The 23,181-nt window shown below is 46.2% G+C and overlaps 8 protein-coding genes across 8 annotated transcripts; 4 read left to right on the top strand and 4 right to left on the bottom strand.

Moving 5' to 3' along the window:
- Positions 1–114: 114 nt before the first annotated feature.
- On the top strand, positions 115–1,080 carry N7484_008473 (uncharacterized protein; the record flags this gene model as incomplete). The annotated part of the gene is made up of 1 exon (XM_057118860.1): positions 115–1,080. One exon carries the CDS (start codon positions 115–117, stop codon positions 1,078–1,080), a length of 966 nt encoding a protein of 321 aa, XP_056968415.1.
- A 562-nt stretch (positions 1,081–1,642) lies between these two features.
- Positions 1,643–2,736, top strand: N7484_008472 (uncharacterized protein; the record flags this gene model as incomplete). Its single annotated transcript, XM_057118859.1, has 2 exons — positions 1,643–2,188; positions 2,425–2,736. The coding sequence occupies 2 exons, from the start codon at positions 1,643–1,645 to the stop codon at positions 2,734–2,736; spliced, it is 858 nt and encodes a 285-aa protein (XP_056968414.1).
- A 1,005-nt stretch (positions 2,737–3,741) lies between these two features.
- Positions 3,742–7,139, bottom strand: N7484_008471 (DUF3659 domain-containing protein; the record flags this gene model as incomplete). The annotated part of the gene is made up of 3 exons (XM_057118858.1): positions 3,742–4,029; positions 4,191–4,680; positions 4,756–7,139. The coding sequence occupies 3 exons, from the start codon at positions 7,137–7,139 to the stop codon at positions 3,742–3,744; spliced, it is 3,162 nt and encodes a 1,053-aa protein (XP_056968413.1).
- Positions 7,140–9,045: 1,906 nt separating this feature from the next.
- N7484_008470 (uncharacterized protein) lies at positions 9,046–9,708 on the top strand (the record flags this gene model as incomplete). The annotated part of the gene is made up of 1 exon (XM_057118857.1): positions 9,046–9,708. The coding sequence occupies one exon, from the start codon at positions 9,046–9,048 to the stop codon at positions 9,706–9,708; it is 663 nt and encodes a 220-aa protein (XP_056968412.1).
- Positions 9,709–11,448: 1,740 nt separating this feature from the next.
- Positions 11,449–13,316, bottom strand: N7484_008469 (pepsin-like aspartic protease; the record flags this gene model as incomplete). The annotated part of the gene is made up of 4 exons (XM_057118856.1): positions 11,449–12,076; positions 12,123–12,633; positions 12,707–12,846; positions 12,907–13,316. 4 exons carry the CDS (start codon positions 13,314–13,316, stop codon positions 11,449–11,451), a joined length of 1,689 nt encoding a protein of 562 aa, XP_056968411.1.
- A 1,190-nt stretch (positions 13,317–14,506) lies between these two features.
- On the top strand, positions 14,507–15,812 carry N7484_008468 (uncharacterized protein; the record flags this gene model as incomplete). Its single annotated transcript, XM_057118855.1, has 2 exons — positions 14,507–14,865; positions 15,089–15,812. The coding sequence occupies 2 exons, from the start codon at positions 14,507–14,509 to the stop codon at positions 15,810–15,812; spliced, it is 1,083 nt and encodes a 360-aa protein (XP_056968410.1).
- A 379-nt stretch (positions 15,813–16,191) lies between these two features.
- N7484_008467 (terpene synthase family protein) lies at positions 16,192–16,917 on the bottom strand (the record flags this gene model as incomplete). Its single annotated transcript, XM_057118854.1, has 2 exons — positions 16,192–16,615; positions 16,661–16,917. The coding sequence occupies 2 exons, from the start codon at positions 16,915–16,917 to the stop codon at positions 16,192–16,194; spliced, it is 681 nt and encodes a 226-aa protein (XP_056968409.1).
- Positions 16,918–19,948: 3,031 nt separating this feature from the next.
- Positions 19,949–21,720, bottom strand: N7484_008466 (cytochrome P450; the record flags this gene model as incomplete). The annotated part of the gene is made up of 4 exons (XM_057118853.1): positions 19,949–20,940; positions 21,007–21,259; positions 21,335–21,507; positions 21,588–21,720. 4 exons carry the CDS (start codon positions 21,718–21,720, stop codon positions 19,949–19,951), a joined length of 1,551 nt encoding a protein of 516 aa, XP_056968408.1.
- Between the last annotated feature and the right edge of the window lie 1,461 nt (positions 21,721–23,181).

The raw sequence follows: 23,181 nt of genomic DNA, 5'->3' as shown, positions 1-23,181 counted from the left end.
GCAGCAACGCCAAGCCAATTATACGACACGTCTCACCTTTTCGGTTATTTGTGCTTGATTGATACTTTGCTGTTTTTCCTTTCTTTTAAATACTTACCAAAACTCACCACTGCGATGCCAACTCTGGGGAAACTCTATCAGCAGTCGATGCTGAAGCACCCATATGGCTATGCCCTCTACGAGCCGGAATCATCAAAAGTCCTGCAGCCTGGCTATTGCGGATACTTCACAGAGCTAGGGCAGTGGACCCCACTACTTGGAATAGATCAGAAAATAATAAGCCTTGGCGACTCATTGAGTCTCACTCAAAATGGCTTAACGAGATTTGAGCATTTCCACCCAGCGCCATCCGATGAACGATCCTGGGGCCCAAAATTGAGCGGGCATGTGATCCAAAGAAAGGTTGATCTGGAAACCAGTGCTTCAGCACTCATTCCATCTGGGATCCCCGTAGACATTGGGGCCTTGTACCGATACAGCAACGACGATGGCTTTGGGGCAATTCTCATGACAGAAACTCCGGTGATCAAAGATCTGGTTTACGGTACGACGACTTTCCGGCTCTGGTGCAAAGAAAACTCGGAGACAATTTTGCGGAAATGGCCAGATGTCCGAGAATATGGTCTTGTCATTGTTACTTCCACTTATAGGACCAGGTTGGCGATGTTGAATGCCTGGGCACAAAAGGGGAAGGAGATTTCGGTCGGATTTCGCGGGGGTGTCGTTGGAATCGGTGAAATTGCGCCTTCGTCTACCTGGTACACCTCCCATGAGGAGGCTGGGTGGGTTTCTACGGAGGCGACCGAGCCTGGTGAAAGCAAGGTGGTGTTTTGCGGGGGTTTGTATTTCAAATATCGCAGGCTGGCGGCTATATTGCCTCAGTCACGCGCATTGAAGCAGGAGCCAGTGGAGAAAGTAAAGTTCCGTGATGTTGACCCAGAGGAGAAGAACTTCCGGATCTTTGACCATGATAGTTGTGACGACGGTGTGTATGAGACATTCGTTACCTCGGAAGAGCTCGGAGAAATGATAAATCTGCCTGCGAATGAGGAGGGCACTGACGGAGATGACGACTTTTAATGTGATGGAAGCATGTCTCGAACTCCAGTAGCAGTCGATTACTCTGAGATAGACTAAGTCTTGATTTGATTTTCCCTCATCCTCTCCCTTGTTGTGTCTTATTTTAAACCCCCCATATATAGACTATATTCATGTCAAAGGTGATGCATGTCGTTATCAATCTAAGTGTTTTTTATATACAGTATATATATATCGCTCGATTCTAGAGAGCCCGAGGCTAAAATAAATTTACATATTCTAACATGTATGATGAGAACGGTAATTGTAAAAAACTGGTCAATGACATAGCATACCTAGGACCCCAGGTATGACATGGCCGGTCTTTCTTATTGATGGCAAACGAATGCAGAACATGGAAAAGCTGACCAAAGGGGGCCGGAGCGATTACACGGGAAATCACATGACACCTTGCGGCCACGGCCCACGTGTCTCCATGGGTTCCTTATCAGTACCAATCGACGACCCGCTACTCCATTCAATCAACCTAACGCGGACCCATCGACTTATCCAAAACAACAACTACAGAACCAAAGAATACTCACAAGTAGTATAAGAAACCAAAATGCCAGAGCAAGAGCAACCCCAAATTAAAGTTCTCACCACACCTGAACTTCTCGAGATCATCCTCCTTCACCTAGACACCCGAACACTCCTCGTCTCGGCCCAGCGGGTATGCCAAACCTGGACAGCCCTAATCCAGAGCTCGCCCGCAATTCAACAAGCGCTCTTCTTCCGACCATTCACTCCAAAACCTAAAAAGGATAAATGGCACGCAGAATCAATCTGGAATTATGTCCTTCCATCGCCCTTCAAGAAAGACACAAAATTAGACCAAGGAAGCATAAATGAATGCAAAATTTCACACACACGCCCCATATATAATCCTCTCTTAGTACAGGCCTTCCGACCCTTCTTCCCATCAGTCCATGAATACCCCTTCATCCACGACAACGAAGGAAAGGTAACTGAAACTGAACATGAAGGGAAGGAGAAAAAGAAGAACACCTTCTCCTTCAAAACCCTCGACATGCTTTCATCCCCCCAAAAGAAATCTGCCTACATGAGAAAGGAAGCCAGCTGGCGAAAGATGCTCCTCCGCCAGCCGCCTGTATACGGAAGCGTCACCATCTTCAAAATGTACCATGTGATGGGAGGGGATTCGTATAAATGTTATAAGGCTCGTCCCTCTATCCTCCCTTCCTACCCACCCACCTCGTCATCATCAAAAGGGGAAAATGACAGAAAGAAACACGCCACTAACAGCAACAGACACCCAAAACAACTCCCAAGATCAAACTAAGAGAAACCCTTAAAATGGGCCATCTATTAACGACCCTGGTACAGAATCCCGACCTCTACTTCGGTCGCTTCGGTCAAACGCGCGTCTACTGGTCTGCATATGTCCCTCCCTGCGAGTCTTACCCCGATGCCCGGGGCGGTCATTTCTACCCACCGGAAGATGGGTCGCATTACCCGAGGGTGAAAAAGGCATTTGCGAAGGCGATTGAGAAATCCGAGGTTGTCGTGTTCTCGAGGGAAGTAATTCAATGCTGTGTTGGGGGAGAGCGGGAATTGACCGAGGAGGAAAACTTGCGAGAGGAGATTGCTGAGGCTGAAGCTGGAGGGTTTAAAGGGGTAGAGAAGTTAGGTAGATAGTACCAACTTTATGAAGTTGAGGTTATGCGAGGAAGGGGCTTGAATGGGAGAAGAGGCCTTGATTTAATTAAGTATTAAGATAAGCGCATAGCGAGTATTAGAAGATTAAGCAGGGAATGGAATGTGGCGACGTAAGCAGGGGCGTGCTTCGAGCGTAGGAGGTACACATGCTATTCGACAAGCGAGGTATTGTGGTAGATGGATATAAAAGTAGACAGAAGTACTTGCCAGCTACAATCACTAGACGCCCGATTGGACAAAATCGCAGAATAGTGGCACGAAGCAGTGTGAAGGAAATAAAGTGACACTGAATGGCGTTCTTTCTGACAAGGTACAATTAGTAAAGAATTAAGGTACGAATAGAAACTTCTCGGTTTTTGCCCCTCCTTATTTGTTCCTATTTGTGAAGTGACACGGATATTGTTACGAGTTCAAGTGACACCTCCATCAGGTAGATCAGCGCTTCTCTCTCTTCTTCCTTCTTCCATTCTTCTTCCCACTCCTTCAAAATACAGCATATTGATTTGTCTGTCTTCTCTCTCTAGCCCACTCATACTTTGTACTCTTATGCAGAAAGGACAAGACAGACGAATCAAGACCTTGTATTGTGAGGGGGGTTGGCGGTGGGAGAAGGAAGGAGCAGGGAAGAAGGGAAGAAGAGAGAGAAGCGCTGGTCTATCTACCTGGAGGGGTCACTCCACTCGCAACAGATATGAAGATTCTAAGCAGCCTAAGTGAGAGTGGCCTTGACGCCTATTTTGCGCATCATAATTCTCAACCTGACATACCCATCTTCTCACCAATGTTTCGTAGACCAAGGCCACTAACAAGGCTATCAATTCCCAGTCCACCAAGAAGCTCCTGAATAAGGTCTCCAAGACCAAGCCCATTTAGGAGATTACCGAGCAGCCCCACAACTCCATTTAAGAGTAAGCCAACGACTGCAATGATTTGGAAAAGGGGCTCAGAAAGAACAGACCATAGTGCATGAATCTTCTTTTTCGCTCAAAGCATATTAGCTATTCGTCGACAGCCATTCTCAATCGTGGTAGAGATTGTCTGCGAAAGTTGCCTGAGAAGATCGGCCAGCTGGTACTCTTCCGATGTCACTTCGTGCGATACACTCCTGGCTTTGGCAGACGCTGCAATTTGGCCATCGGGATCCAAGGCGCGCAATATCCCTTTACATTCTTGCAGTATGTTGCCAGCTTCTTCGATGATAGGCTTCACTGTCTTGACTAGCTGTTCCTCATCGAGCTCGTCTCGGGGTGTGCGATCGGCTCTCTCAATATGCTGGTCATGCTGTTAGTGACATAGATAAGGGATGAAGGGAAATCCATTACCTCGGTGATCTGTTTACAAAAAGGCTCAACAGAGTCACATGTCTGTTGTATGATTGAAGAGATATTATTCGCTAGTCCTCGAGAATGTTACTCCTTTTCCTTCTGCTCTACTTCCTCCTGCGATAGCTCGAGCTCAGACTCGGCTAAATGTGCCAAGAATGTGCACTCGCCGATTCTATCGCCATCTTTATCGACGATGTAGCCGTTCTCCTCAACTGCTTTGCCAGATAGGGAATTGAGATTGCCGTCCATGAGTTGACTTATGAGATTTCCATCTCCTTTGCGCACTTCACCCTCCTGATTGATCTTTCGGTCACTCATTGGATAGCCATTGCGAGGCGTTTCCTCTGCGATCCAACGTTCTGCACGACCAATGACATTTCCAACTTTGTCGATGATTTCCCCATCCTCGTCGACGGCACGACCATTCAGTCGAAGCATATCTCCCTCAACAAGCCTTCCGACGATGTAGCTAATGAGGTCTGTGATGGTTCCACCTTTGGTGACCACTAGGCCCTCAAGTCCATAGAAGATTCCACCCCCCTGCTCTCTCTCGGACGAAGGAATCAGTCCCACGGAGCCGAGAAAGTTTCCATCGTCGCTCCATATTTGACCTTCCGCATCGATTTGCTTATCAGCCAGCTTCTTGGCGTTGCCATAGATGAGGCGTCCTTACACAGAGCCATTTTGATCTACGACGTTTCTAAACTTGTTGACCTTCATCCCTTCAAGAACGGATATATCCTCTTCCATTTCTTCTTCCTCTTCCTCTGGCAGATTATATGGCTCGGCCCGTCCCTTTAAATTGCCTCGCTTGTCAAGTATGTCTCCGTCGTCATCCACAAGGAGGCCTTGCAATTTCTGAGGATCGCTTTCGACGATTTTGCCGACAATACAACCAGTTTCGTCCTCGACATACCCGGTTTTCCGGACCACAAGATCCCCAATTCCTCCAAAGAGTGTCATGGCTTCTCGTTCCTTCAACGGGATCAACATGACATTTCCGATGACTTCACCAACGTCACTCCATACCAGGCCTTGAGCGTTGATCTTTCTTCCAGCGAATAATTTCGGGTTTCCCTCGCTGACCCGAGCAATGGAAACTCCGTCTGGGCCTATAACGTTCCCAATCTTATGAAATGTGAGGCCTTCTAATTCTGTAATATCGACGTCTTCTGGCTCTATGTCGGGCTCTTGCCATGGCTCTGCTCGTCCTAGGAGATTCCCGCGCTTGTCTAGGATGTCACCATCATCATCGACGGCCCGTCCAAGAACTTTCCTAATTTCTCCCTCAACAATTTGTCCAACTTTGTTCCCATTGGCATCATGGACCCACCCTCCCTCAGTCACAAAAGGCTCATCTAGATCCGCAAATGGCCCTTCATTTTGCTCACCATCGATGGAGAAAGATTGGGCTTTGCCATTTATTTTGCCCCTGTTGTCCCATAACTGAGCCTGACCGTCAAGCTCCGTACCATCTCCACTAACCTCTTTGGGGCCACCTTCGACACGTTCACCAACAGGCATCCCATCCTCATTGTCAATATTCCCGAGTCTGTTGCACTTCAGATCTTCCGGTGTGGAAAGCGATGGCAACCCCTGGACGAAATCTTCGGTGGTTTTTTCGGTCTTTTCGATAGCATCCTTGGCACCTGACCGTGCTTTGCCTATGATGTTGCCATTATCGTCTAATTCAAGGCCTTTTTCGTTCACGGTCATGCGAACAGCTTCGGATAGATCGCCACTGTCCAGCTCCCCGATGACGGAGCTATTGGTGCCAGTGATCAATCCTTCCTCGTTCACCTGAAGACCATCTAACATTGATATATCATTCTCGGCCTTTCGAACCGCTCCTTGCTGCTCTGCCATCGCCTTGCTAGCAACCCCTCCAGCAACCAGCTCAACCTCTCCTATAATCTGCCCAAAATTATTGATAATTTCACCTTTTTCGTTCGCGAATTTACCAACCATGGTCTCCGCTTCTTGATTTCCTTTGATTCGGCCAAGCAGGTTGCCGTTCTCATACAGTATTTTCCCCTCTTCATTGATGGGCTTGCCCTTAAGGAGTGAAGGGCCTAGCAGCGAGTGGCTTAGCTGCTCAGGACTTTCACCAACGTTATCAGAAGCAAGAAGCTCAACGCGGCCCACTAAATTACCGTCCTCATCTAGTATCTCGCCATTTTCATCTACCGGCCAACCAACCAAATCATTCACGTTGCCTTCGACGAGCTTTCCCAATACTCGATCATACCGATCTTTGATTGTCCCATCTTCCCCGAGAGGTGAATTTGCCAGGTCTTTAAAGCCCAGGGCATCTTGGTCAGCGGGTGCCTCTGACTCGTCTGCTAAATCACCACTGAGAAGCTCCACGCACCCGACCATATCACCGTCTTCATCGAGAATCTCTCCACCTTCGCCGACAATTTGACCAGCAAGATCTTCTGTTTCGCCCTCAACCAGTCGGCCGATGTAATTGCCGTCATAATCTAAGATCATTCCATCATCACCAACGATAAGCCCAGACAAGGAAGAGAGGTTGGTCGGAATGTTTGAAGTGTTTTGCGTTATCTCCTCGACTTTGCCTTTTGCTCCATCAGCCGCGGGTTGGACCGTCGTCGTGATGCACTGCCTGCCCGTCTGCAGACGACTTTCAGCGTCTTTCTTAATAGAGCCAGGAAGCTGAGCGTGGAGCTTACTGGCCTTGGTTGTAAATCCTGCAAGACCAGATGTGGCGTCTTTGCCGCGTTGGATATACGATGTCCCTGTTGACCCAGAAGCCTGAGGTGGCTCCTTCGCGGCGCCCTCGCGCTGTTCCTCTTTTGCTCTCTCTTCTATTGAAATGGGTGTATTTTCTAGCAAACCAGAAGGGCCTTCATCCCTCTCGATAGACTCTGTTGCGATGTCTACGACTTCAATTTTTACCCCGCCGTCTGCCTCGGGCTCTTGTGAGATTGGAAGTTTTTCGGCTGGCTTTTGGAGGCTTTGGAGAATCGTTTTCTCTTCTTGCCTTATCGAATGACATTGGGTTTTGCGCCGAACGTAATTTCTTCGAACCTGCATGTTTGGAGGGCTTTGTAAAAACCCTGTTAGTCGGCCGTTGTAAAGGGGTTGAGATTTTGGGCAAGCCCGGCTTTCTCTGATCGTGTGCAGCACCTGTAGAAGGTTTCATCCTCTTTAATGGGTTGCCAGGTACGTCCAGGCCCTTTGGCCCTGGTATAGTAGTTCTGGCTTCTGGTGTTTTTTGATGTGGTATTGTTCTCAGATTAGCGGAAAATCTTCAAAGACATATTTGAGACTTGGGAACTTCTTTTGGGCAGTTGACTATTGCGCCTGGGTATCCTTTGCGGGTTTGTACTTTCGAATACAGGCCACAGGACACGCCATAGACCACAGCCACGGACGTATCACCAAATGCGCTGAAGTTACTAAGAGAAGCCCCGATGCCATGATGATAGCAAATCAGTCCAATCATAGTTCCGTTGAAGTGATGGAAAACTTGCTCGGTAAACATTTCGAAATCTGGCTAGAGGTCTGTCTTGTCGTCATTCCCGCCATCAAGCTACCACGGATCAAAATTCCGTAGAGTGGCTGGAATGTCTTGGCAATTCGGATGCCACGACACCCTTGCATCTTAAACATTGAGATGCGAGCTGGTTTTAATCTGCCGGTTAGTTCAAAACTCGTCAGAGCACATTTCATAATTGCTTGGTCTAGGTGGCTTATTTGTGGCTCATGCGGTACTGCCCCAGAGCTATCATATTCGGCTACAGAAAACTAGCCATTCAAAGTGGGGCAAGAAACCGGCAAATGTTATCTGATTTTGATTGTGGACTGTTGTAACGAGAATGCTGTTGTTTTCGACAACAACAAAATTGAAACGAACTATGCTATCAGGCCGATATATAAATCTGTCACGCTCCCATTATTTCTCTGATCAAGTCCTTCAAGGTGTAAGCTTCAGTTAGGATAGCCAAATGCAAAACGTGATTAACTTACAAGAGAGAAAGGGTTAGATCTCCACGTATGCTAGCTTTTAAATCGACTTCAACGTCAAGGTTGAGGTCTAATCTCAGACTCAATGCCGTATTCGCCGGCTTTTGTGAACTTTGAACCGGTTGGATTGGTTCAATACCTTGTCTTCGGACTTCACCACGAAGGCCTTGTCCTGGAACAACTGCGCGGTTTAATGGAGATTTCGGATGAAGCCGATCAAATTTAATCCCTTCATTTCGCGGTGCACGTTCGACAGTGACTTTATGATCGAGTTCCCCGCGGGGCAGGTCTTCAGTGCTGGAGTCCTGATCATATTGACCAGAGACCACACTTGAGTTATCATAGTCGTGTGATGTGATCTCAGATATCGAGGAAAGATTTGGTTCGTTATTATCGTATTCATCCCGCCTGGAGTCTTTAGAACGGTTGCTTCTGTCAGCGAGATTTTGTCCTGGGGCCATTCTACTGTAGTTTCCTCAAGGAATGTGCGGAATCTTGACAATAAAACGATTCAAATGATTTCTCACTTTAAAGCAAGGTTAATAAGAGGAAATAAGAGCTCCAAATTTTGCTTTACTAGCCCAACCTTCCAGCCACTTTTAAATACAATAAAGGGCAAGTTTATGGTTCTCGGGATGTGAGGTCCCCCGGATCCTACTTAGTGAGACGGTCATATTTGCCTAAGTGTGTTTCCAGTCCTGTTTTACAGTTTTCACTTTTGGACAAGTATCCACACTCATGACGCATTCTTCTACCAAGTGTAGAACACTCAGCCGTAATAGACTTACTCTGCGGACATCATTTCCAGCTACAGTCAATCTATGTAAATGACGTCATGAGGCGAATTATCACACATATGCTCAGGTGCTGGAAGATAGTTCAAGTCGAGACAATATCGCTAGCTCCCAGTCACGAAACACATGGCAGTACATGCGCTGTAGTCAAGGTTTCTCTATCTCATCAATTCGTCACAATGAAAACGCCGGGAGAGGATGCGCAGGACGGAATAAGTAGCACCAGCGCAAATGGAGTCCCTTCCTCACAAAAGCGGCGCCCACCAAAACTCAGACCTTCTAAGCTTTCGAAGCGGACAACTCCGTCAGACAGGCAAAGTGAAGGAAGCCCGCAGAGATACACCGCAGGATCGGAGAGATCAGAATCAAATGTTCCATCGGGATTTCCAACCGGTATCACCAAAGACCAAAGCCAAGACAGTTTGAATTCTCCAAGCCAAGAGCAATATTCCGACGACCCGCAAATACACCAACGAACGAGTATCCGACGTGAGTCGGTCACAGCCGCCGAACCAGATCAAGTTGAAATCATCGAACGCGAACAAAGATCAAATAGTCCAGAAGCAAACAGACGAGAAACACGCGTCCGACGGATGCTTAGTCCTGAGGTCAAGGATAAAGAGATTGTTCGAGCTCCGGATCCCCACAATGCGGGACAACAAGCAGAGCTTCCTCGAAATGAGGCGAATTCAAGAACTGGTCAAGTGATAGAGACCACCGAAGCAGTGACAAATACAAAAAGCAACGATCAGTTGAAGCTAAGATTGGATTTGAACCTTGATGTTGAGATTGAACTGAAGGCGAAAATCCGTGGAGATCTGACATTACAATTATTGCAATAATTCTTGGGTGCCATAAATTGATTCCGCCAATTTACCTTTTCTTAAGCAGAATTACTTCCATGGATGATAATGTCTGTTGTGATTGATCTTCTGACGCTGCTCTATATCAAATTCTCAGCTGTTGACTTCCTTATGCCACTAGGCGCACCGTATGTAAAATCCATAAAGGAAAGCGGTCGCAGCATCCATGAAATTAACGATATTCGGATGATGATTATTGCGCCGGCTGAGAATTGCCAAGCGCCGGGACGCATGCATCGTTGTTGACACTGAGGAATCTGCCTGTACATTTTCGCGAGACCTTGATTCCGTCTCGAGATAAGACAAATTTATTTCCACAAGCAAGAACCAAAATCGCCACCGACGGATGGAAACTTCTATTCCTTACTACTTTCCTCTATTTTACATTCTTTCCTGGCAGGCAGGGTCTGAGATTGTGCCGGCATCGATCGGGCTAGGCGCATGGGAAACCGCCCACGGAAACCGCCCACGGAAACCGCCCACTTTGTCTTTCTTATTGTGATATATCTCCTAAAACGCATTATAGCCATTGAGCCAACTATCGAGGTGGTCGCAAAGAAACCCACGTGCAGTCTCTCAGAATATTCATCATGCTAGCTTCATCTTTACAGGCGGAAGGCCTCTAGGTGGCTGTACTTACTTGGACGAAGCCTGCATTCGCATTTTTCCATATTCCTCCAAGCTAGACAAGCGATCGATTTGTCCGTTGAGGATACGCGTATTCTCTGCTTGAATCTGGCCATCACTTCTTTCGCTGTGCTTTCCTACTGGGATCTCCGACGAGTTCGCGCAAACGAGTGGACGGAGACGACGGTGTTACTGTGCGGCGCGATACTCACCCCTTGAACAAGCCCTGCCATAGTCCTGTTGCTCTTCTGGGGCGCCAGAGAGTTCGAGTGGGTAAGTGCAAGACTGAAGAAATCAGCCGGGGCGAACTGATCACCTCGAGTGTGCGCGGAATCAAGGGATCTTGCATTTCAAGTCTTGTACTATCGATTTACAGATGCCTTGACACATTTGGACGCTCTTCTATTCTTAATTGACCTCTTTACTGGGGGTTTCCATGCTCATATTGGCAGCTGCTAGCCTTTAAATTCAATGAGGAGCATGAGTACCTTTGGAACCCCATCGAGTACATACGACCACAGAGTGTGGAGAACAGGGCTTCCCGTCCGCTCAGCGGTACCTAAGCCATACTATATCCGCATGGTCAATCCTTTCTAAAGTGCTTTTACACTAGAGCGGCGACGGGTCCACGCTAGGTAAGTGTGCTTGACATGGGTGAGAACATTGTAGACTGGGTGATAGAAGTGAGAACGGGGGGAAGATTCTTACACTAGGCATGTTTAGCCCCGCCTAGTACGCACTAACCTTGTCTGAAGGGAATTTCTGTTACGGGAAATAAGGGGTGTTATATTGTTGAGGCATGGAATAGGGTATTGCTGCATGTAGGCCCTACCAGCGGATTCGTATGCGAATCGCCTACGTTCCATACTTAAAAGAGAAAGAGGATAGGTTCTCCTCTTTTCTTTTCCAAGAATTAGTCTTGGAATATTTTACCCAATACTATCATTCTCCTCTTCTTGCCTAGATATTATACTTCCTGAACACAAATAAGCTGCATTATCCCATTAGCGGTCAGCCCTTCTATAGTACCGGAAAGGCATGGCGATATCCATCGTGAAGAAAAGATAGAATGATAAGCTATCCCATTTGAAATTATGCGTAAGGCATTCGTGGCACTTGCTCCTGTAGCCCTGGTCTTGTTTTCTCGACTTCACTGCCGGCCAGCTCATGATAGACTGGCTGAATTTGTGTACCGTGCCCGTCTAATTCCATATGATTCTCTTCAACGCTTTGCTCATGATTCCCACCACTGCTGCTACTCGCGCCATTATTACTGTCACTTACACCACCAAATATCACGTCTGGTGACCAAAATGTTGCTTGTGCGGCAGATGGGTCGGATGGGTCAGATGGCATTGATGGGCCGAGAGAAGGGTCATTGTGTATCGGACCAAAATATTCAGATATACCGGGCTTCGGTGACGTCGCTCTGTATGCTGTCTTTTGGTGTTGACGGCGAATGAAAAAGAAGAGGACTGCCGCGAGAATGGCTACTCCGACCAGCGCCGCAATTGCGATGCCAGCTACAGCGCCGCGGCTCAGTGACGAAGAGTTATCTGAGCTATTAGAGCTACTAACACTGGACGTGCATGTGCTTCCAGAGCAAGTGGAGGAGTCTGAGTCTTTAGACGTGATTGTGACGATGTCTTCCTCGGCATTTTCATCCCAAGCGCATGCCGACACATTGAAGACACCTCGCTCGTAATCGGCCGAGAGATACCTGAGGAGGTCAGCATATACATTCAAATCAGACATGCTGCACTCACGCCTCTTGCAAGAATGCTCGGCCCAATGTATACTGGGTAGAGTTGGCTGCGCGTTTCAGCGGGAAATAGTAGCTGCTATTGTCGACCAACGGAGCCTTTGCAGTCAGGGCAAAAGCATCATATGGAAGAGTTATCGTCACAGCATCTCCACCGTGATCCACATCGGACAGCCGAAATGTCACCTGCGCATTCGAGTTGAGCAATTCAGTGTTGTGGGTGTCATTCACAAGATATAGATCGCTATCACTGTCAAGTGTGAGACCAAAGGCCTTTTCGAACGCCTCGCAAACACTCTCCGGGAGCCAGAGGTTGGGGTCAGTGGAGTCAATGAAGATCAAAATTGGGTCGGACAATAACGTGGCGGAACTTGATCCGCTATAGCTGATGGACTGAAGATAGACAACCAGGTCCCGGGTGACGTCATCGGCCATGGTGAACGACACCGAGTTCGCAGTGAACCGAGATGCGTCATAACCGGAGAAGACGAGTTGGCCATAAACTTGCTTTAAGCCTATGTCGGCGCGAAGCTGAGATTAGAGACAAGATCCGCTGTGATTGTGTTTTGTTCTGACGAGGAAACTTACGATACTTGGCACCAGCCGTGTAGCTCCAGCTAAGACTTGGGATAGTGCCTTCGTCTTTAAGAGTTGTGATAAATGAGGATGAAGAGAAGTTTCCCAAGGATGTAAAGTTCACGGGTTGAGAGTTCAAGCCAAATGTTCCACTGTTAGTTCTCCGGTCAGTAAACTATGGACAGAAACGGAGAAATCATTGCGGTCTTTACAGATAAAAAGGCTCGGGGGTTGCAATTCCGGCCACAGTCTGATTCTTCAGAGTTGGTCCAGTGAGTCCAATACTTATCGTATCTAGGGCAAATTCCCCTCTTTGATAATATCCAAGGTTGGCCTCGAGACCTACCCCATCCTGGTTGATACCGAAAACACCCAATTCGTCCCAGGTAGAAGATTGGTTCATATTAAACAAGGTCCCCCTGGAGACTGCGCAGTCAGATGGTGCGTTGGGAAACACGGAGTCCGAACAACCATAGTCCGACAAAACAACCAATGACTCGGGGGAAGCTGTCGAGACAAGCACTCGGACGGACTGTTCCGGAGTCCCAACTTGGAGGTAGAAGCTGCTCCAAGGACCATCGTTACCATCACTAAGCTCCACAATCAGCATACGGTATAGCATCAATCCAATGGACCTCGGTGGAGAGTTACAAATATTCGCTGGGCGAGATAACAAGGGCGGATGAGGAACGTTCGGCTATGCGAGTCGCGAAACATTCCAACGACCAAGAGATCATTAAGATTAGCTCTAAGAGCAGACTGACCGAATGCATCTTCAGGAGCTGAGGCATCACATTAGCCCTGAAGAGAATAATGCAGTTTCCAGCTACTGCCTGGGGTACAGCAATAATAGAAATCAAGTCCCGCGTGGCTGGTGTGGCAACAGGAACCGGCAGGCTCTTGTCTGAACTGCCACATCACTGCCCAGTTGAAGACCTCCGAGCCAATGGTTTCATTGATTCATTGAGATCGACATTGTTAATTGGAGCTAGCAGGACCAACGGGTGACCCTGACGAGTTGAATCCGCCGCACGGACAGGGCCCACGCACGGACGGTGACGCAAAACCGGCTCAAGCATCTGCCAAAAACCTGCTCCACCCGAATTCAGGAACCAGCGTTCTCGTATATGCTCGTTCTCGGGTTTTATGTAGAGATCAACGGTCGGTGTTCCTCAACATCATTGCCTTTTTTGGCCAGCAGACCGCATGTCTTCACCTCTCTAGGTTACTACGCCGATCGGTGTTGGGCACAATGACTGCATCAAGTGGTAATAGCCCATTGACACGACGAGCTGCCAAGGTTGCTAGTGTTGTTCTTAGGATCATTGTTTACGCCGCCTTCATAATTCATTCTGCTACTTTATCCCACTAAGAGGCGCCTGACTCTTGCTTTCTTGTTGCTTGTCGCTGAATCTCAGTTGCGTGTCTGCATAGTATCAGCCCTAATTTCTGTGCTTGTGGAAAAGTCTGTCGCCATGTTTTTTATTTTGCGACTATGGGCGGCACTCGGGCTGCTAGCCACTTGGGCAGAAGGCATTAGAGGCCCTGGTTAGTTATCAACCAAAACAAAAGCCATTGCGTCGCCGCTGACATAGTGAAGCTATTCACACCCCATATTCCCCTAGCCACGATCCATCAAGCAGCCAGATGACGCCCTGTACTTCGGAAAACATCAACACTTTTCACACTTCTTCCATCTATTATAGTGACACTACAATCGACAGCACTACTGCATTTCCAGCGCCCCCGCCAAGGAACACCTCGATCGTATCCACTGCATGCTTCGATAGTACTGTCACCACTACCATCATAATGTCAATAGTCTCAACAGAGATTTCCACTACCACAAGTACTACTACGACTACGGACATAATCATGGATACTATCACGGACACTATCACAGACACTATCACAGACACTATCACAGACACTATCACAGACACAGTCACAGACACAGTCACAGATACTGTCACGGATACTATCACGGATATTGTCACGGATACTATCACGGATACTACTACAGATATTACCACGGATATTACGACGGATACTACCACGGATACTACCACGGATACAGCTACTGTCACGACGATAGACACGTCAACAGATACGATTATCGTGCCAACAACCATTACAGCAGCTCCAAATCCATGTCCGACCACTTGTAGCATGTAAGTATTCGGGTCTCGCGAATTGACCTATGTCGAAACGTTTGCTAACGCTGTCTCGAAAGGTCCGTGGGAACCGTGAACCTGTTCTACTGGCCAACAAATCAGCCAGACCGCATTTATCCGTCCACTTATGTTGACTCGCATCTCGATTACACCTTGTGAGAGATCTTTCTATTCACCATTCGTCCCTATTTATTGAACTAATAATTGCCGCCACATACAGTACCTCGCCATCTGTCTACATGGTTGTCAACACCATCTATGGCTACAACACTGCCGGTCGCACTGGGCCCTCAGGTACCAGTGTAGTGTTCCCCCTCGACTTGAATCAAGTCTCAACCATAGATATCGTCAATTCGGCTACGCAACAACTCACACTGAACGACCTCGGTACCGACTGTCCTCAGTCAGAAGATCCTTCAGTGATCGCGACGGCGGCGCCCAACGGTCGCTGTGACCCTATCCTTGTGGCTCCGGAGCCCGTCAAATCTTGGGCTTCACCTTGCAACGCATGTGGTAATTTCGGGCTGTTCGATCCACCATATGCCGTGTCTCCGCTCGCTGGAGGTCTAGTGCCGGCGACTACAACGGTTGCGATGACACAGCCAGAGACTACTTCCAGCGTAGTTTCTGCCACTGATACCACCACCACCACGATGTCGGTATCTACTAAGTCCACTTCTTCCAGTCCGGAGACTAGCTTCCCTGTCACGGCGTCCTCTCCGTCTAGCGTAGTGACCACGTCCTCTGGCACTGAAGGCTCTTTTGGTCAGGTGCCAACTCCGGTGTCATCTAGCACTGATAGGGCCTCCACTGCTTCATCATCGTCCTCTGGCTCTGTCTCTACTCCGGCTACTACTTCCACGATGTACAATACTGCGATCAAAGCAACTGGGCGTGGTGGATGGTTGGGTTTGAGCTTCTTTGCATTGGCATTCTTGCTGTAATACAAAATTAATCATAATAAAGCAAGAAATCTACATCTACTTGTATCTGTCAAGTTAATAGCTTTATCTTGAGCTTGATACCTAAAGGTCCGAGACTCTACATGGCTCATCCTTTGCTAATTCCATGGTGCCCGATGGATGAGAGGAATTTTTGAAATAAGATATTATACAACAGCCAATCGAGTCATCTCAGTCTAAGATTTAGCACCCCTTGACGTTAGAATAATGGGTGAGATTAGGTCTGAGGTCTAAGGAAGGTAAAGGATAAGGATAATGATGGAGAAGTAGCGTATTAGGTACGCTAATTGAGTATAGTCTTGGCGAAGTGATGTGCATAAGGTTTTGCCGTAATACTGAAAGCTTTTGAATATGGCTCAGTCTAATCAACGGTCAAAAGTGCTGAGTCACCACCATATCTTTTTTGTGTAGCACAATAGAATATGTTCCCTGCAGCGCACTCTAGCAGTCCGCGAGCCAGCTTAAGCTGATCGGGGCTCAGTATACCCACGGTGTCGAGTGACCTGCATTCATCAAGCATCTCATGCTCTAGCCCCCAGATTTTTTGACGTATTGACAATTTCGCGTGAACTAAGTTGCATGATTCAATATTTTGCAGAACATCGACTGCATTCACAATGATCGTGCCATCCACCTGTGCTTCGAGGACTTCTTTATCATAGGAATAGAGGTCATTTATCAGGCAGATATGTCGATGAAATAGACGGATAAGATTGCTCAGCAAGTATGTCTCTGGCGTCGGTACATGGGCATTGCTGCTGAACTTCACCAGCGCAATGATGAACCTGTGGAAAGTTAGTTGATTTCTATCAAGATCAAAGAGTACGAACTGAATGGCCACATCTTTGAAGCGATAAATATGATAATCATCCATTGATGCGAATGGAATAGGCGAGTTGTTCTTATAAGTATGCGTATGCTCCATCCACACCGAAAATGCCGTCAAAACTTCCTGTCCAAGGATAGCGTCTTCTTGGAGGACGTCGCTCGCAATTGTACCGAATATGCTTAATCGATGGGTTTGGCACTCTTGGTGATCGACTGTGCTCCCAGGCCAGCTCTTCACTCCGCCATCTATGACAGTCATATCCTAGGAAAGTCATCGTAAATATTTCCATCACTCCATTTCTAATCAAGTCAATATCACTAACTTCATCAGGGAATAGCTCAATTATATCTTTGTGGCTTCAGCATTTGATCACTTCTCATGGACTTGGCGAATAATTACCATCATGGAGAAACGCCATTAGTAATAATGTTGCCATCAATCCGCACATTTTGCTATTTCCTTCTAGAAAAGCATAGATGCTGGATGAAAGTGAGGCGTCCATGAGCTCATGCTCCTTCTTTGAGAACCGAACGGCCAACTCCTGTAGATTCCTCCCTTTGTTGGCTGACTGTGTTTCTTGTACCCTCTAAAAATATTCTCATGGCCCTTTCCCTCACACACCAGTGTCTAGATTGTCGACAGCCTGGTAACATGCTTGGCCACGGCACGTTTCGGTCTTTCGGATCGAAAAAGACAGAATCTGCAGTATTCACATATTCGAAAAAAAGGATAGCTACCCACATCAGGCACCGGTTCCTCACTCTTGCAAGGGTCGTAGCCATATAGAATAGGTCTCAGATAGCGCTGAATTGAGCCATTAGCTTAGAATCGCATGTTAAATAATCAACTAACGTCGGAAATCATGCTGAGCAGATTGAGCTATCGATTTCTTTTTTAACAGACTAATGTGTCTCATTAGTGAGCCGCCTTTGTTTCAAAGTGATTGTTTGACCTTGTGGAGGGTTTTTATATGCAACAAATTGTTTCCTTTTATACTCCCTTCATCCAATTCTTACATCAAGATCCCTGTTTAGAATATCATATCCTGAGCATATCTTGCCATTTTACACCGACTCTAATGGTAGGAGACGCAGTCTATGCAGCTTCTTGAACCAAGATTTAATGGCTAACGTACATTTATCTACGTCATCAGGAATGGTGTAAAAAGCGGTGTGCGACTCTAGGCATGCAGGCCGACGTAATTCAACGTTATGGCATGGCATGCCAGTTAAATAGTTGTATGTGTATTGCAATGAGTAGCGTAACAGCGATATATAGAACCACATATTTCATCGTCATTGGTCACATGTCATAGTATCATTAGTTAATGACTGGGGTGTGGGAACTGGCTCATAAGTCAAGATATTTCCCTTATCTAGTCTCTCATCATATTTAGTTAAACCTTGGCGATAGTTGCATTGGAAATATTCTCCCAGAAGCATTAACTGACAATATTCATATAAAGTATAGATACCTCATATCCTATCTCTGATCTGGCCCCTCAGGCAGTTGCCCCTAATCTCTTTTATCACCTGCACTGGTTTGTGTCACAGGTGTTTTCGTCTTGCTGAATTGACTCGTATATCATCGTGTGTGCTGCCGTCAAAGCATTCTCATAATTGATAGTTTGATAAGCTGCATAGCTCTCGACTCTTGGATACAAGTTGATTGTCGCGAGAAAGACAAGAGGTAAGCACGAAAGTGGAAGCCTGTTGGAAATGTGTTTCTATTTTCTTAATATCGCAATTACACCCACTAAGCAATTCAGCCTAAGTAAATTTGTTTTTAGTTAAACTAAAAGGTCGCATCTACATTCGCATTGGAAAAAAGAGCCGCGGCACCTAGTATTGATAAATCTTCTCCAATATTAGGATTTGGCGCCGACCATAGAATGGTAATGTTTGTAAGAACCGAGTTATCAGCTAATTAGACTGTGATAAGATTATCAACTGTGTGTTTTTGCCTCTTCTGTCATTTAAGAGATAATTATTGTAAGGGTGGTTATTTTTCCACTTTAATATAGGGTAGACTTCAGCTTCGTCTGGGAAAGTAGGCTAATTCGTAATGGCACTAGGATGAAGGCAAATACCATAGATTAGTCATATAGCTTAGTTGGTCGTTTTGAAAAAAGTTGCTATAGGTATCTCGATTTTGCTAATCGTGCCCTCCCACAAAATGCTATGTAGTTTGAGTTGTGGCTCCGCATGGAACAATTCTTCCCCCCTTACCGATTGTTATCCCCCTTTCAAGTCGTATGCTCTGTCTACATTACTATGACATCGCTCTAATACTTGGAAAGAATAACCATTTTCTTCTTCCTGATCCACCAGCCTTTTCTTTTTCTTAAAACAAAAGATTTAAGTTCGAGGGATGTTACGGGAATGTAGTCAAGGAATATGATTTTACAGGGGGTTGAAATAAAATTTGGTGAAGGGGACAGAATTATTCTAGGCGGAGCCACAACTCAAACTGGATGGCCATTCTGTGGGAGGGTACTTTTAGCAAAATCGAGATACAATTAGTAAAACAGAGGTACATTTAGTAGAATCGAGGTACAATTAGCAGAATCCAGGTATAAATAGCAACTCTCATATTGAATTGCATGTCGCGAGTATAATGTATACATGACCTGTATATGCAACAATGTACTGGTTCTTATGCTAGATGCTGCATGTTGTTGGTCCGGTTACAAGTGGATCTCAAAAGACTAAATGTTGTGCGAAAGGTAGTTGCAGACAAGTGACGTACCTGGAAATATCAGTATAATAAGATGTTGTAAAATCTTCTATCGTGGAATAGAGTGGTGAACAATATCAGGTATCAGCGTGAAACGATGGAGAAATATCAGAGGAGACTCGCTTGAGCCGAAGGAAAGGGAAGAAGCGCACCAGTAATGGTTGGCAGAAAAAAAACTAAAGCAATTGAAAAAAAGAAGAAATAAGAGACAAGCACTGATCTAGGCAACAGAGAGCATCACCTGACCTCTCAGGATCGGAGAATTATGGAGTGTCGGCGTAAAACTGCACTCGACGTGAGTGCCCGTATCGGATTATATCATTCCTTTAGGGCGATTGGGTTTAGAGAAGCAGCCCTGTTGAATTGCCCTGACTCGGAACAAGGGGGCCCATAAACTATGTATAGATATATAGGGAAGAGGTGCAAAAGATAAGACAGTATATCATATTCCGAGGAAAATAAGCAAAAGAATAGGTAGGTAGCATGTGTGTCAATTGCCGTAAGGGCGTGAGGCTAAACACAAACAGTATCAGTGCTGATCGACCAGAATGACTTATGTACGACTAGATAGCTTCACTTCGATGCCACTTTGTCGCACAAAGAAGCTGTTGTGGGTTGACCATTCCTTAGTTGGATCGACAAAGCTAATATCGTAGCGAGAAATAAGGGTAGCAAGAACCTTATACACCTCAACAAGACCTAAATGCTTGCCGATGCAGATACGACTCCCGCCTCCAAACGATAGGTCCGTATTATTCATAAGGCGAAGGCGATCCTGAAACTCTTCTTCGGTCTCCAGGCTCTCATCACGAAGCCATCGCTCAGGGCGGAATGTGTCAGCATCTTCGCCATAGACTGACTTATTTCGCCCGACAACATAAGGATTCATTCCAACCACACAGCCGGCTGAAACATGACGTCCATCGGGGAGATTAAGACCTCCTTTAGGTACGTATCGTTCAAGAAGCATGGCAACGCCGGGGTGGCACCTTAATGCCTCACGGACAACTGCATTCAGGTATGGAAAATCCCTGGAATCCTTGTAGGAAGTCGCCGAAAATGATGAATTAGGATCGTGGGCAGGGATTTCTGACCTAAGGCGCTGCCAGACACTTGGTTGTTTTAACGAGTAATATAAAGCCGCGTTAAGGGTGATAGCCGTCGTGTCCGCTCCAGCAATCATAATGACCATCAACCAAGAAATAATCAGCGTGTCATCGACAAAGTCTGGGAAATTTCCTTTTGCCTCAATAAATTTGTCTAAGAAGTCCGGCTTCCCCGAGTCATGGTATCCAGCGTCACTACCCTGGAGACGGTCCACTAGATGCTGGATCGAGATATTGGTGATGGTACCGAAAGAGGGTGGCCCAAGCTTAATAATTGGATTTTTGTCAAGTAGGTGATCGAGTATTGGCATCTGTCCAACCATGGTGAAATAATCCATAGCAACATTGGCTGTATTGAGAGTGTTGTCAAAGTCGTAGCCTTTTTCTAGATATCCGATCGGTTGACTAAATGTAGCTTGGCCAACGACGTCCCACGTATCTAGACGTGTTAAACTTCAATAAACCTTGGCCTCGTCGTAGTATTGAATTGTCAGAGTCGACTTACAGTAAGTAATCCATTCTCCAAGGTCGCATATTTGGGAAGAATTAGATCCGTCCACAAACTCCTCATCTAAGCGTTGGCAAAAATACTCAATCATGTTGTCGATATGAGGCTCAAGCGTGAGAATCCCATTCAGAGAGAAGTACTTAGAGACGGGTCTTTTCTGTGCTGAATGGACTTCTGGCTTGCATTCGCTGAATAGATTATAAATAATCTTTCCGTTATTCACAGCACTGCTACCATGGTAAAACTCGGTCTAGCAAAAGAATATTAGCTATATTTATAAAAGAGATTTGAGATAAAATCATTCACCGAAGTAAGATATACTTACTTTGAGATAGTTCTCTTTGGTGTTATAAATAGTCTTGATCAACTCAGGAATATCTAGATCTAAGACGTTGGGCGCTATCCGCACCACAGGACCATGCTTTTTGTGTAGCTTTTGGATTACCAGATGATAATTTCCTCGCCGAACATGATACATTCGCCACAGATTGGTCCATCCTAGAGAAGAAGAGGTGTCAGACAAAAAACTCTGAGCGGCATTAAAAGACATTTATCCAAGTAGGTACGCGCTAGCTTACCGGCAAGAAATGGGCCAGGAAACTGGCCCAGGGGAGAAATTAGGTACGATGCCAAATACCACAGGGGCAAAATCGCTGCAGAAACATAAAGAAGCCCTGTAATCTGTCCTGTAAAGGTATTGAGATCTAGCATAATTGCAAGGTTTCAATGTTATTTTAGATAAAAGTTTGTCACAAAGGTGTGAGTAGTTTGGCAGGAGTTGCAAGTTGACAGCCTCGAAGACTACTTGAGAGAATACCAATTATTTCAAGGTTACATATAGCCAATTTGAGCGGGGTTGCAACAGGGCATACCTAGGCGGGGAACTTAAGTGGCGCTTACAGCGCTGTCGATCTGGGCCAACATTCCACCTCGGATGCATCTCAAGTTACACAAGCTATCATAGCTCGAAATGTGGCGGCCCCTTCTGCAGGCAGCGGGTTACCCCAGTCAATGATATTGAGAGGCAAAGGAGTGTAAGCTAGGTAACAGGGCTCGGGAGATGTTTCCCCAACCTACCAGGTGACAGCTGACATGTCAACTGCATGAGCCTTGATCGCTCATGCCCATTACGCCCATTGTCACACAAGCCTAAGCCCACTGACGTCAGTAGGACTGTCAGTCACCACCCTGCTCTCAGTAGGATTCTCCCCTCCCATAATGTTAACTAGGAGAGTTATACTTAGTCTCTCGTCACTTGACGCAGATCCTAAGCATAGCTTGACTAGGCGCTACTATCTGGCACTGCCCAACAAGAGTCTACTCTATAGATCCGAGCCCGTGTAAGGCCTAATGGCAACGGTACGATTGCGACTGAGACTTGAGGACGAGCCTCGACGTACGTATATCACCACTATGAGCGATACTCACTGTGACCAGTTAGCACCGCGTAACATCTACCAAACGCTCCTCTTGATCATTCTGAGGTAGCTGAAGACCAGGTTCTATATCAATATCCTGGCTGATTAAGAGAGGTGTAGTATCAATTAGCCTCCTGATAGCAATATTTTGGTACTGCTACCAGGTTGATTGATAGGGGTTTCTGTCTGAAGCCACTGTGGATAAATATTTGATGAATTGTAGATGGGATTGTAAATAAATACTAGTAATTTACCAAGGGTTACCAAGGGCTACGCCAAGCATTTCAGGAATGTAAGGATGAAAACACTGCTTATCTAATATTTTACAGTAGCTTATGCCTTAGAACCTAGGCCCACAACCTACTGAGTTCTCAGTGGAACCCTACTGGTTTGATTACTGCTTAGTAGACATCTCCTAATTAACTACTCTCCTTAGTTATATTTTTTCTTTATAATTTTTTATATTCTACACACTATAATATATATCTGTCAGAGAATGGAGTCCTTACGTGTTCTCTGAGTTCGCACTTTATCCTTCATTTTTTACCGGAATTCTCCGGTGTTTCGCTTATGTCATGCCATGTGATAACGTTATTTTCCTTATTTGGTTTGTTCTGTTTGATTTCTTTTCTAAATCTCAGGTATTTAGTTCTCGTATTTCGGCAGAATAGTTTGAATCTCATGCCAATTTCTTCTCCACTTTCTATCCTGAGAATTTCCTGAGAAGACCCTGAATTAGTTCAGCTTGACCACA

This window comes from Penicillium longicatenatum (genome assembly GCF_028827895.1).
Source record: "Penicillium longicatenatum strain IBT 33135 chromosome Unknown contig_6_segment0_segment0, whole genome shotgun sequence".
Lineage (NCBI taxonomy): Eukaryota > Fungi > Ascomycota > Eurotiomycetes > Eurotiales > Aspergillaceae > Penicillium > Penicillium longicatenatum.
This window is presented reverse-complemented; position numbering and strand designations above follow the sequence as displayed.